The 14,460-nt window shown below is 40.4% G+C and overlaps 1 protein-coding gene across 7 annotated transcripts in view; it reads right to left on the bottom strand.

The window, feature by feature from the left end:
* Positions 1 to 14,460, bottom strand: part of LMLN (leishmanolysin like peptidase) — a 104,791-nt gene that overhangs the window by 76,036 nt on the left and 14,295 nt on the right. For all 7 annotated transcript variants that reach the window (XM_063622188.1, XM_063622189.1, XM_063622187.1 and 4 more), the window contains exons 2-5: positions 8,077 to 8,174; positions 7,475 to 7,505; positions 6,476 to 6,558; positions 5,872 to 5,989 (exon numbers count right to left, since the gene is read on the bottom strand). In XM_063622188.1, coding sequence (XP_063478258.1) covers positions 5,872 to 5,989; positions 6,476 to 6,558; positions 7,475 to 7,505; positions 8,077 to 8,174 — 330 coding nt within the window. The remainder of the gene's footprint in view (positions 1 to 5,871; positions 5,990 to 6,475; positions 6,559 to 7,474; positions 7,506 to 8,076; positions 8,175 to 14,460) is intronic.

Below are 14,460 nucleotides of genomic sequence, written 5' to 3'. Positions count from 1 at the left end.
AGCAGTCTATCAATTTTGTTGATCTTTTCAAAAAACCAGCTCCTGGATTCATTAATTTTTTAAGGGTTTTTTGTGTCTCTATTTCCTTCAGTTCTGCTCTGATTTTAGTTATTTCTTGCCTTCTGCTAGCTTTTGAATGTGTTTGCTCTTGCTTTTCTAGTTCTTTTAATTGTGATGTTAGGGTGTCAATTTTGGATCTTTCCTGCTTTTTCTTGTGGGCATTTAGTGCTATAAATTTCCCTCTACACACTGCTTTGAATGTGTCCCAGAGTTTCTGGTATGTTGTGTATTTGTTCTCGTTTGTTTCAAAGAACATCTTTATTTCTGCCTTCATTTCGTTGTGTACCCAGTAGTCATTCAGGAGCAGATTGTTCAGTTTCCACGTAGTTGAGCGGTTTTGAGTGAGTTTCTTAATCCTGAGTTCTAGTTTGATTGCACTGTGGTCTGAGAGACAGTTTGTTATAATTTCTGTTCTTTTACATTTGCTGAGGAGAGCTTTACTTCTAACTATGTGGTCAATTTTGGAATAGGTGTGGTGTGGTGCTGAAAAAAATGTATATTCTGTTGATTTGGGGTGGAGAGTTCTGTAGGTGTCTATTAGGTCTGCTTGGTGCAGAGCTGAGTTCAATTCCTGGGTATCCTTGTTAACTTTCTGTCTCGTTGATCTGTCTAATGTTGACAGTGGGGCGTTAAAGTCTCCCATTATTATTGTGTGGGAGTCTAAGTCTCTTTGTAGGTCACTAAGGACTTGCTTTATGAATCTGGGTGCTCCTGTATTGGGTGCATATATATTTAGGATAGTTAGGCCTTCTTGTTGAATTGATCCCTTTACCATTAGGTAATGGCCTTGTCTCTTTTGATCTTTGTTGGATTAAAGTCTGTTTTATCAGCAACTAGGATTGCAACTCCTGCCTTTTTTTGTTTTCCATTTGCTTGGTAGATCTTCCTCCATCCTTTTATTTTGAGCCTATGTGTGTCTCCACACATGAGATGGGTTTCCTGAATACAGCACACTGATGGGTCTCGACTCGTTATCCAATTTGCCAGTCTGTGTCTTTTAATTGGAGCATTTAGTCCATTTACATTTAAAGTTAATATTGTTATGTGTGAATTTGATCCTGTCATTATGATGTTAGCTGGTTATTTTGCTCATTAGTTGATGCAGTTTCTTCCTAGCCTTGATGGTCTTTACAATTTGGCATGGTTTTGCAGTGGCTGGTACTGTTTGTTCCTTTCCATGTTTAGTGCTTCCTTCAGGAGCTCTTTTAGGGAAGGCCTGGTGGTGACAAAATCTCTCAGCATTTGCTTGTCTGTAAAGTATTTTATTTCTCCTTCACTTATGAAGCTTAGTTTGGCTGGATATGAAATTCTGGGTTGAAAATTCTTTTGAGAATGTTGAATATTGGCCCCCACTCTCTTCTGGCTTGTAGAGTTTCTGCTGAGAGATCCGCGGTTAGTCTGATGGGCTTCCCTTTGTGGGTAACCTGACCTTTCTCTCTGGCTGCTCTTAACATTTTTTCCTTCATTTCAACTTTGGTGAATCTGACAATTATGTGTCTTGGAGTTGCTCTTCTTGAGGAGTATCTTTGCGGTGTTCTCTGTATTTCCTGAATCTGAATGTTGGCCTGCCTTGCTAGATTGGGGAAGTTCTCCTGGATAATACCCTGCAGAGTGTTTTCCAACTTGGTTCCATTCTCCCCGTCACTTTCAGGTACACCAATCAGACATAGATTTGGTCTTTTCACATAATCCCATATTTCTCGGAGGCTTTATTCGTTTCTTTTTATTCTTTTTTCTCTAGACTTCCCTTCTCGCTTCATTTCATTCATTTTATCTTCCATCACTGATACCCTTTCTTCCAGTTGATCGCATCGGCTCCTGAGGCTTCTGCATTCTTCACGTAGTTCTCGAGCCTTGGCTTTCATCCCCATCAGCTCCTTTAAGCACTTCTCTGTATTGGTTATTCTAGTTATACATTCGTCTAATTCTTTTTCAAAGTTTTTAACTTCTTTGCCTTTGGCTTGAATTTCCTCCTGTAGCTCAGAGTAGTTTGATCGTCTGAAGCCTTCTTCTCTTAACTCGTCAAAGTCATTCTCTGTCCAGCTTTGTTCCGTTGCTGGTGAGGAACTGCATCCCTTTGGAGGAGAGGCACTCTGCTTTTTAGAGTTTCCAGCTTTTCTGCTCTGTGTTTTCCCCATCTTTGTGGTTTTATCTACTTTTGGTCTTTGATGATGGTGATGTACAGATGGGTTTTTGGTGTGGATGTCCTTTCTGTTTGTTAGTTTTCCTTCTACCAGACAGGACCCTCAGCTGCAGGTCTGCTGGACTTTGCTAGAGGTCCACTCCAGACCCTGTTTGCCTGGGTGTCAGCAGCAGTGGCTGCAGAACAGCGGATTTTTTGTGAAACATGAATGCTGCTGCCTGATCGTTCCTCTGGAAGTTTTGTCTCAGAGGAGTACCCAGCCGTGTGAGGTGTCATTCTGCCCCTACTGGGGGGTGCCTCCCAGTTAGGCTGCTTGGGGGTCAGGGACTCACTTGAGCAGGCAGTCTGCCCGTTCTCAAATCTCCAGCTGCGTGCTGGGAGAACCACTACTCTCTTCAAAGCTGTCAGGCAGAGACATTTAAGTCTGCAGAGGTTACTGCTGTCTTTTCGTTTGTCTGTGCCCTGCCCCCAGAGGTGGAGCCTACAGAGGCAGGCAGGCCTCCTTGAGCTGTGGTGGGCTCCACCCAGTTCGAGCTTCCTGGCTGCTTTGTTTACCTAAGCAAGCCTAGGCAATGGTGGGCACCCCTCCCCCAGCCTCACTGCCACCTTGCAGTTTAATCTCAGACTGCTGTGCTAGCAATCAGCGAGACTCCATGGGCGTAGGACCCTCCAAGCCAGATGTGGGATATAATCTCCTGGTGTGCCTTTTTTTAAGCCCGTCAGAAAAGCGCAGTATTAGGGTGGGAGTGACCCGATTTTCCAGGTGCCATCTGTCACCCCTTTCTTTGACTAGGAAGGGGAACTCCCTGACCCCTTACACTTCCCTAGTGAGGCAATGCCTCGCCCCGCTTTGGCTCGTGCACGGTGCGCTGCACCCACTGTCCTGCGCCCACTCTCTGGCACTCCGTAGTGAGATGAACCCGATACCTCAGATGGAAATGCAGAAATCACCCGTCTTCTGTGTTGCTCACGCTGGGAGCTGTAGACCGGAGCTGTTCCTATTCGGCCATCTTGGCTCCACTCAAAATTTTTTTAATATATATAGACGGGGTCTCACTATATTGACCAGGCTGGTCTTGAACTCCTGGCCTCAAGCAATCCTCCCATCTTGGCCTCCCAAAGTACAGGGATTAGGGATTACAGGCGTGAGTCGCCGCACCTTGTCCAGCAAATCTTATTTGCCTCTGTAATGGTTGCTTTTTTGAAAGGTACTTCTATCAAAATTCCCAAGTAATCATAATCTCCAAATTAGAAACAGAAAAATCAGTAAATTATTATTTTTAAGGTGTAAGCAATGCTTGTAGAGTGAAAAAAACAAGTTCTCATTTCATTTAATAGAAAATACACATTGTTTATTCTTCCTTCTCTAACACATGCATTTATAATTTTTAAAATCAATTACTTTAGGGAGTGGGAGCTGAGGAGATGTTGGTCAAAGAATATATGTTTATAGTTAGAAGGAATAAGTTCAAGAGATCTATTGTAAAGCACAGTGACTATGGTGCATGACAATATGCTGTATTCTTATTTATTTATTTAGTTTAGTTTTGTTTTGTTTTGTTTTGAGCCAGAGTCAGAGTCTTGCTCTGTTGCCCAGGCTGGAGTGCAGTGGTGTGACCTGGGCTCACTGCAACTTCCGCCTCCTGGGTTCAAGCTTCTCCTGCCTCAGCCTCCTGAGGAACTGGGTCTATAGGCACCCGCCACCATGCCCAGATAACTTTTGTATTTTTAGTAGAGAGAAGGGTTCACCATGTTGCCCAGGCTGGTCTTGAACTCCTGACCTCAGGTGATCCACCCACCTCAGCTCCCCAAAGTGCTGGGATTACAGGCGTGAGCCACCGTGCCTGACCTTTTTATTAAGCAATGGCTTAGCTTAGGCAGTCTGAGATATTCTTATTTATCTATTTATTTTTGAGACAGGGTCTCACTCTGTCACCCAGGTTGGAGTACAGTGGGAAGATCATAGCTCACTGCAATCTCCAAGTCCCCAGCTCAGGCAATCCTCCCACCACAGCCTCCCAAGTGGCTGGGACCACAGGTGCACGACACCACTCCTGGCTAACTTTCTGTACGTTTTGTAGAGACGGGGTTTCAAAATGTTGCCAAGGCTAGTCTTAAACTCCTGGAGTCAAGCAATCTGCCTGACTCAGCCTCCCAAAGTACTGGGACTACAGGTGTAAGCTACTGTGCCCGGCCTAAATTTTTTATTTTTTTGATATAAGTAATAGATGTTCAATATGAAAAATCAGAACATCACAAAAATCTCCATAACTTATGAAAGAAAAGCACTTTCCCCAACAATCTCTTAAAGAAACGATAAACATTTTTATATGTATCCAGATTTAACGTGTGTATACTTCCAGATTGTTTGATAATTTTTATATGTATCCAGATTTAACCTGTGTACTTCCAGATTGTTTGATAATTTTTGTATGTATCCAGATTTAACGTGTGTATACTTCCAGGTTGTTTGATGATTTTTATATGTATCCAGATTTAACATGTGTATACTTCCAGATTGTTTGATAATTTGTATATGTATCCAGATTTAACGTGTGTATACTTCCAGATTGCTTGATGATTTTTATATGTATCAGATTTAACATGTGTGTATACTTCCAGATTTTGATAATTTTTTATGTATCCAGATTTAACATGTGTGTATACTTCCAGATTGCTTGATAATTTTTATATGTATCCAGATTTAACATGTGTACTTCCAGATTGTTTGATAATTTTTATATGTATCCAGATTTAACGTGTGTATACTTCCAGATTGCTTGATAATTTTTATATGTATCCAGATTTAACATGTGTATACTTCCAGATTGTTTGATAATTTTTATATGTATCCAGATTTAACATGTGTATACTTCCAGATTGTTTGATAATTTTTATATGTATCCAGATTTAACATGTGTACTTCCAGATTGTTTGATAATTTTTATATGTATCCAGATTTAACGTATACTTCCAGATTGTTTGATGATTTTTATATGTATCCAGATTTAACGTGTGTATACTTCCAGATTGTTTGATCATTATTTATTGTCTGTGTTTCTATACTTTCAAATAAAATGGGCTAACTGTGCATACTGATTCACAACCTTTTTTTCATGTAAGAGCTGAAATATCTTTCCAAGTCAGTACATAGAGATTTCCTTCACTTTTTAACAACTGCACAGTATTCTACTACGTGGTTATACCATAACTTAACTAATACCCTAAATAAGCATATTTATAGTTTTGCAAAGAACACCTTTAAACATATATTACGTAGCCATTAGTATTTTGTGGAATAAATTTCTAGGTTGGGTTGAAGCATACATATTTTTTATCTTAAGAGACGTCAGACTGTCCTTTAAAAAACTGAGGTATATGCCTTGCTAAAAGATATTTTGGAAGACAAGATAACGTTCTAAGCTAAACTGATTCAGCAGACCAAGATAAACAGAGGCAGGGAGGCCTGTGGGGAGGAGTGAAGAAAGAAAATACCATTGAACTCACTTGAAAGCTAATGAAAGAATAAAATCAGCATATCTGTGATTACTTTTTGTAGACCAAGGAAGCTACTAAGCCTCTGAACTTGAATCTGTAAAAATTTTGTGACACTTGCAAATTCAAAGTCTCCTCAAGTGTAAAATCACTGCCAAGAGCAGGTGAAGTACCTGGAGATGCTCCTCGGGAACAGTAACGGGGCCGCACTTTGTGTGTGCTGCACACTCCCCGGTGCAGTACCTGTGAGGATCGTTTTCCTTCCGGAGGTATTGGTTTGTTGCACATTGTCTTCAGTCCATTTGTACATCAAAGTTTAAATACAAAAAAGAGAATATTTTATAGCAGTTAAAAACATGGAAACCAACTGGTAGCTGCTATATTACTTCATTAATAATGTTACTATTTTAGTTAGGAAAGTAGCTAAGAAAGAATTCGGGTTCTATAGGAAATCCTCTTGATTTGGGTTTTTAAACACCCAAATACTTCATAAAGCCAACACTGTATCCACATGAAAGAGGGAAAAAGGTGATCTGGAGAACAGAGGACAACTACACCCAGAAAAAATTCAGTAGACCATCTCACAATGAAAGGTCAGGGAAAGAATGATTATCCAGCAGGCGCTTTTTTATTCTTTTTAAATACCTTGCAGTTAGGTCCCTAAGAACAAGCATAATAAAATTCTAGTATAAGTTTCGTACCTTGCCATGTTCATAGAATGGGAAAGGCAGAGTACTAAACGGCTGAAGAAAATGATCTGTGTTTCATGTGACATACCTGCTAAGTAAAATAGTGCCCGCAGGTCGACGGACCTGAAAAGTCTTCTCTAAATAAGAAATCGCTTGTGGGAAAAGCTTGTTCTAAATAAAAGTTAAAAAAAAAAAGAAACAGAATTATAAGGAAGAGATAAATTATATTTAAAAGAAGCAAACACAGGATAGTAATGAAAAAAAGCTTTATAACTCTGGAATACAGACACTAGTTAGCCAAGGTTGTATGGCAAGGGGTAGGAAGAGAGTAAGTCTAGGAGGAAAAGAATTTCTCCCATTTTCTAGTTCAGCTTGGGAAAACAGCATTAGGCAGAAATTTCCTTCCCTAGCCCCATTTAAATGGAAAGCCAGAAAACATATATCTCAACTTTTTATTTTTAATTAAATATTAATTTCCTTCGATACTACATCTTTAACAAAACTGCGATATATCTCAACTATTAATCTAGATTACTATGAATGATGGACTGACTTGGATGATTCCAATACTAAGATAGTTTATGTTAAGAAAATCTTACCTTTAATTAAACTCACCAATTTCTGTGGCCCATAGTGAACTGGCTTTATGTGTGTGCATGTGTGCGTGCTGTGTGCATGTGTGCGTGTGTGTGTGTCTCCACACAGTTAAAAATCTGATGTGGTTACCAGGTCAATCAATCCTCAGGAAAATAAACATTTTCACCAAGAGAACAGTGTTGTCAATGTGTTTCAAAAATTGTTTTTCACCCTATTCTCTGCATGATTTGCTCCCCAAAAACTTCAGAAAGCAAGCAGAAAAACGAGAAGATTGATTATCAAATTATAAAAAAATGACTAATGCCAAATACCAACAAAGTTTTCATGAGAGCATCATAAAGACACCTTTTGTGAAATGATCAACACTTTCACTACCAACACCTTTCACTCAGTCACAAAAGTCATGTATATATTTTTCTTTACTGAAGTAGAATTTGCATGCAAAAAAATTTTAAGTGTCCAATTCAAGTTCTGAGTATTCATTACGTACCTTTACAAGATTCTTTTTCTCAGGAAGCAACCTGAAAATAATGACATAAACACATAAGGATTACCTCTCAGAGGCACAGCACATGTAATCAAGAAATAACCATAAAAATGGGCAACCAGCAGGCCTTGGGCCTACTCTATGGAGCAGCCATTCTTTTATTCCTTTACTTTTCTAATAACCTTGCTTTCACTTTACTCTATGGATTTGCTTCTAATTCTTTCTCGTGAGAGATCCAAGAACCCTCTCCTGGAGTCTGGGCCGGACCTCTTTCCGGTAACACTAGTACTTATTGAAGAGTACCTTCCAGGTGTGTTACTGTCCACATCCAAGTAGATCCACATTTGTTCTGTTTAAATTATTCATGATTGACCAGGAAAGGAAGATGGTAAAAGAAAATTATTCATAACGTATAGACTTTAATCATATCCCATGGCTTTCATATTTTCAGACTAAAATGCATTTTCAGCTTAATTCCACTTTGAAGCTACACTAGTCCTTTTCAAGTTTTATCTATGGATTTTTAGAACTTCAGGTAACAGACAAAAATATCTTTAACATTTAGATTAATAATGAAAAAGACGACAATACAATGGTGTACTTACTCTTCAACACTCTTATCATAGACAGTCTTGATTCTTAAATGCTCATCAACATCTCTCTTGACTACATGATTTGCCTTAAGATGAACTTTATTTATGACCTGAAAAAAGGAAACAGATTTGAAAATTTTTTAAGACATATAGATTAACCCATTGCGATCCAAACTTAAAATTAATGAACTAAATGTCAAGTGTAATACCCACAGAAAAAGTTCCTTGGCCCATATTCCACCGTTTCAGCATTCTTGAACCTCAAAGCTCTCCCAAGCAAGGGCTGCCATTTGCAAGGCAAGAACCATAAATTCAAGTCACATGACTAAATCATTATGGATACAGTAGCTGCCAAAAAGCTTTCAGGGTTCTCTGTCACTTATTTGTAGTCTCTTATATAAATTCTAGTTTTGCAAATTTTGAGTCTTGAGAAAATGACAGGAAGAGACCAACAGTATCTTCAATTACTTTAAAAGAGGACAAAAATGGGGAGCCAAGATGGCCGAATAGGAACAGCTCCGGTCTCCAGCTCCCAGCCCCAGCGACACAGAAGACGGGTGATTTCTGCATTTCTGCTTGAGGTACCGGTTTCATCTCACTAGGGAGTGCCTAACAGTGGGTTCAGGACAGTCGGTGAAGCGCACTGTGCGCGAGCCGAAGCAGGGCGAGGCATTGCCTCACTCGGGAAGCGCAAGGGGTCAGGGAGTTCCCTTTCCTAGTCAAAGAAAGGGAAAACAGACGGCACCTGGAATATCGGGTCAGTCCCGTCCTAATACTGCGCTTTTCCAATGGGCCTGGAAAACGGCACACTAGGAGATTGTGTCCCGCACCTGGCTCGGAGGGTCCTATGCCCACAGAGTCTTGCTGATTGCTAGCACAGCAGTCTGAGATCACGCTGCAAGGCGGCAACGAGGCTGGGGGAGGGGCGCCCGCCATTGCCCAGGCTTGCTTAGGTAAACAAAGCAGCCAGGAAGCTCGAACTGGGTGGAGCCCACCACAGCTCAAGGAGGCCCGCCCGCCTCTGTAGGCTCCACCTCTGGGGGCAGGGCACAGACAACCAAAAACTCAGCGAGAACCTCCACAGCCTTAAATGTCCCTGTCTGACTGACAGCTTTGAAGAGAGTAGTGGTTCTCCCAGCATGCAGCTGGAGATCTGAGAACGGACAGACTGCCTCCTAAAGTGGGTCCCTCACCCCTGAGCAGCCTAACTGGGAGGCACCCCCCCAGTGGGACAGACTGACACCTCATTCAACCGGGTACTCCTCTGAGACAAAACTTTCAGAGGAACTATCAGACAGCTGAATTTGTGGTCTCACGAAAATCCGCTGTTCTGCAGCCACCGCTGCTGACACCCAGCCAAACAGGGTCTGGAGTGGACCTCTAGTAAACTCCAACAGACCTGCAGCTGAGGGTCTTGTCTGGTAGAAGGAAAATTAACAAACAGAAAGGACATCCACACCAAAAACCCATCTGTACATCACCATCATCGAAGACAAAAAGTAGACAAAACCACAAAGATGGGGAAAAAACAGACCAAAAAAACTGGAAACTCTAAAAAACAGAGCACCTCTCCTCCTCCAAAGGAACGCAGTTCCTCACCAGCAACGGAACAAAGCTGGATGGAGGATGACTTTGATGAGTTGAGAGAAGAAGGCTTCAGACGATCAAACTACTCTGAGCTACGAGAGGAAATTCAAAACAATAGCAAAGAAGTTAAAAACTTTGAAAAAAAATTAGAAGAATGGATAACTAGAATAACCAATGGAGAGAAGGGCTTAAAGGAGATGATGGAGCTGAAAGCCAAGTTTCGAGAACTACGCGAAGAATGCAGAAGCCTCAGTAGCAGATGCGATCAACTGGAAGAAAGGGTATCGCTGATAGAAGATGAAATGAATGAAATGAAGAGAGAAGGGAAGTTTAGAGAAAAAAGAATAAAAAGAAATGAACAAAGCCTCCAAGAAATTTGGGACTATGTGAAAAGACCAAACCTACGTCTGATTGGTGTACCTGAAAATGATGGGGAGAATGGAACCAAGTTGGAAAACACTCTGCAAGATATTATCCAGGAGAACTTCCCCAATCTAGCAAGGCAGGCCAGCATTCAGATTCAGGAAATACAGAGAACGCCACAAAGATACTCCTCGAGAAGGGCAACTCCAAGACACATAATTGTCAGATTCACCAAAGTGGAAATGAAGGAAAAAATGTTAAGGGCAGCCAGAGAGAAAGGTCGGGTTACCCACAAAGGGAAGCCCATCAGACTAACAGCTGATCTCTCAGCAGAAACTCTACAAGCCAGAAGAGAGTGGGGGCCGATATTCAACATTCTTAAAGAAAAGAATTTTCAACCCAGAATTTCCTATCCAGCCAAACTAAGCTTCATAAGTGAAGGAGAAATAAAATACTTTACAGACAAGCAAACGCTGAGGGATTTTGTCACCACCAGGCCTGCCCTAAAAGAGCTCCTGAAGGAAGCACTAAACATGGAAAGGAACAACCGGTACCAGCCCCTGCAAAAACATGCCAAATTGTAAAGACCATCGAGGCTAGGAAGAAACTATAGCAACTAACGAGCAAAATAACCAACTAACATCATAATGACAGGATCAGATTCACACATAACAATATTCACGTTAAATGTAAATGGGCTAAATGCTCCAATCAAAAGACACAGACTGGCAAACTGGATAAGGAGTCAGGACCCATCAGTGTGCTGTATTCAGGAAACCCATCTCACGTGCAGAGACACACATAGACTCAAAATAAAGGGATGGAGGAAGATCTATCAAGCAACTGGAAAACAAAAAAAGGCAGGGGTTGCAATCCTAGTCTCTGATAAAATAGACGTTAAACCAACAAAGATCAAAAGAGACAAAGAAGGCCATTACATAATGGTAAAGGGATCAATTCAACAAGAAGAGCTAACTATCCTAAATATATATGCACCCAACACAGGAGCACCCAGATTCATAAAGCAAGTCCTCAGTGACCTACAAAGGGACTTAAACTCCCACACAATAATAATGGGAGATTTTAACACCCCACTGTCAGCATTAGACAGATCAACGAGACAGAAAGTTAACAAGGATATCCAGGAATTGAACTCAGCTCTACATAAAGTGGACCTAATAGACATCTACAGAACTCTCCACCCCAAATCAACAGAATATACATTTTTTTCAGCACCACACCACACCTATTCCAAAATTGACCACATAGTTGGAAGTAAAGCTCTTCTCAGCAAATGTAAAAGAACAGAGATTATAACAAACTGTCTCTCAGACCACAGTGCAATCAAACTAGAACTCAGGATTAAGAAACTCACTCAAAACCGCTCAACTACATGGAAACTGAACAACCTGCTCCTGAATGACTATTGGGTACATAATGAAATGAAGGCAGAAATAAAGATGTTCTTTGAAACCAACGAGAACGAAGACACAACATACCAGAATCTCTGGGACACGTTCAAAGCAGTGTGTAGAGGGAAATTTATAGCACTAAATGCCCACAAGAGAAAGCAGGAAAGATCCAAAATTGACACCCTAACATCACAATTAAAAGAACTAGAAAAGCAAGAGCAAACACATTCAAAAGCTAGCAGAAGGCTAGAAATAACTAAAATCAGAGCAGAACTGAAGGAAATAGAGACACAAAAAACCCTTCAAAAAATTAATGAATCTAGGAGCTGGTTTTTTGAAAAGATCAACAAAATTGATGGACCGCTAGCAAGACTAATAAAGAAGAAAAGAGAGAAGAATCAAATAGATGCAATAAAAAACGAAAAAGGGGATATCACCACCGATCCCACAGAAATACAATCTACCATCAGAGAATACTACAAACACCTCTATGCAAATAAACTAGAAAATCTGGAAGAAATGGATAAATTCCTCGACAAATACACCCTCCCAAGACTAAACCAGGAAGAAGTTGAATCTCTGAATAGACCAATAACAGGTTCTGAAATTGTGGCAATAATCAATAGCTTACCAACCAAAAAGAGTCCAGGACCTGATGGATTCACAGCTGAATTCTACCAGAGGTACAAGGAGGAACTGGTACCATTCCTTCTGAAACTATTCCAATCGATAGAAAAAGAGGGAATCCTCCCTAACACATTTTACGAAGCCAGCATCGTCCTGATACCAAAACCTGGCAGAGACATAACCAAAAAAGAGAATTTCAGACCAATATCCTTGATGAACATTGATGCAAAAATCCTCAATAAAATACTGGCAAACCGAATCCAGCAGCACATCAAAAAGCTTATCCACCATGATCAAGTGGGCTTCATCCCTGGGATGCAAGGCTGGTTCAACATACGCAAATCAATAAATGTAATCCAGCATATAAACAGAACCAAAGACAAAAACCACATGATTATCTCAATAGATGCAGAAAAGGCCTTTGACAAAATTCAACAACCCTTCATGCTAAAAACTCTCAATAAATTAGGTATTGATGGGACGTATCTCAAAATAATAAGAGCTATCTACGACAAACCCACAGCCAATATCATACTTAATGGGCAAAAACTGGAAGCATTCCCTCTGAAAACTGGCACAAGACAGGGATGCCCTCTCTCACCGCTACTATTCAACATAGTGATGGAAGTTCTGGCCAGAGCAATCAGGCAGGAGAAGGAAATAAAGGGTATTCAATTAGGAAAAGAGGAAGTCAAATTGTCCCTGTTTGCAGATGACATGATTGTGTATCTAGAAAACCCCATTGTCTCAGCCCAAAATCTCCTTAAGCTGATTAGCAACTTCAGCAAAGTCTCAGGATACAAAATTAATGTACAAAAATCACAAGCATTCTTGTACACCAATAACAGACAAACAGAGAGCCAAATCATGAGTGAACTCCCATTCACAATTGCTTCAAAGAGAATAAAATACCTAGGAATCCAACTTACCAGGAATGTGAAGGACCTCTTCAAGGAGAACTACAAACCACTGCTCAATGAAATAAAAGAGGATACAAACAAATGGAAGAACATTCCATGCTCATGGGTTGGAAGAATCAATATCGTGAAAATGGCCATACTGCCCAAGCTAATTTATAGATTCAATGCCATCCCCATCAAGCTACCAATGACTTTCTTCACAGAATTGGAAAAAACTACTTGAAAGTTCATATGGAACCAAAAAAGAGCCCGCATCGCCAAGTCAATCCTAAGCCAAAAGAACAAAGCTGGAGGCATCACGCTACCTGACTTTAAACTATACTACAAGGCTACAGTAACCAAAACAGCATGGTACTGGTACCACAACAGAGACATAGATCAATGGAACAGAACAGAGCCCTCAGAAATGATGCCGCATAGCTACAACTATCTGATCTTTGACAAACCTGACAAAAACAAGAAATGGGGAAAAGATTCCCTATTTAATAAATGGTGCTGGGAAAACTGGCTAGCCATATGTAGAAAGCTGCAACTGGATCCCTTCCTTACACCTTATACAAAAATTAATTCAAGATGGATTAAAGACTTATATGTTAGACCTAAAACCATTAAAATCCTACAAGAAAACCTAGGCAATACCATTCAGGACATAGGCGTGGGCAAGGACTTCATGTCTAAAACACCAAAAGCAATGGCAACAAAAGCCAAAATCGACAAATGGGATCTCATTAAACTAAAGAGCTTCTGCACAGCAAAAGAAACTATCATCAGAGTGAACAGGCAACCTACACAATGGGAGAAAATTTTTGCAACCTACTCATCTGACAAAGGGCTAATATCCAGAATCTACAATGAACTCAAACAAATTTACAAAAAAAAAACAAACAACCCCATCAAAAAGTGGGCAGAGGACATGAACAGACACTTCTCAAAAGAAGACATTTATGCAGCCAAAAAACACATGAAGAAATGCTCCTCATCACTGGCCATCAGAGAAATGCAAATCAAAACCACAGTGAGATACCATCTCACACCAGTTAGAATGGCCATCATTAAAAAATCAGGAAACAACAGGTGCTGGAGAGGATGTGGAGAAATAGGAACACTTTTACACTGTTGGTGGGACTGTAAACTAGTTCAACCATTGTGGAAGTCAGTGTGGCGATTCCTCAGGGATCTCGAACTAGATATACCATTTGACCCAGCCATCCCATTACTGGGTATATACCCAAAGGACTATAAATCATGCTGCTATAAAGACACATGCACACGTATGTTTATTGGGGCACTATTCACAATAGCAAAGAGTTGGAACCAACCCAAATGTCCAACAACGATAGACTGGATTAAGAAAATGTGGCACATATACACCATGGAATACTATGCAGCCATAAAAAATGATGAGTTCGTGTCCTTTGTAGGGACATGGATGAAACTGGAAAACATCATTCTCAGTAAACTATCGCAAGGACAAAAAACCAAACACC

Source organism: Symphalangus syndactylus, chromosome 17, assembly GCF_028878055.3.
Source record: "Symphalangus syndactylus isolate Jambi chromosome 17, NHGRI_mSymSyn1-v2.1_pri, whole genome shotgun sequence".
Taxonomy (NCBI): domain Eukaryota; kingdom Metazoa; phylum Chordata; class Mammalia; order Primates; family Hylobatidae; genus Symphalangus; species Symphalangus syndactylus.
Note: the sequence above shows the minus strand (reverse complement) of the source record. Positions and strands in the feature narration are given on the sequence as shown.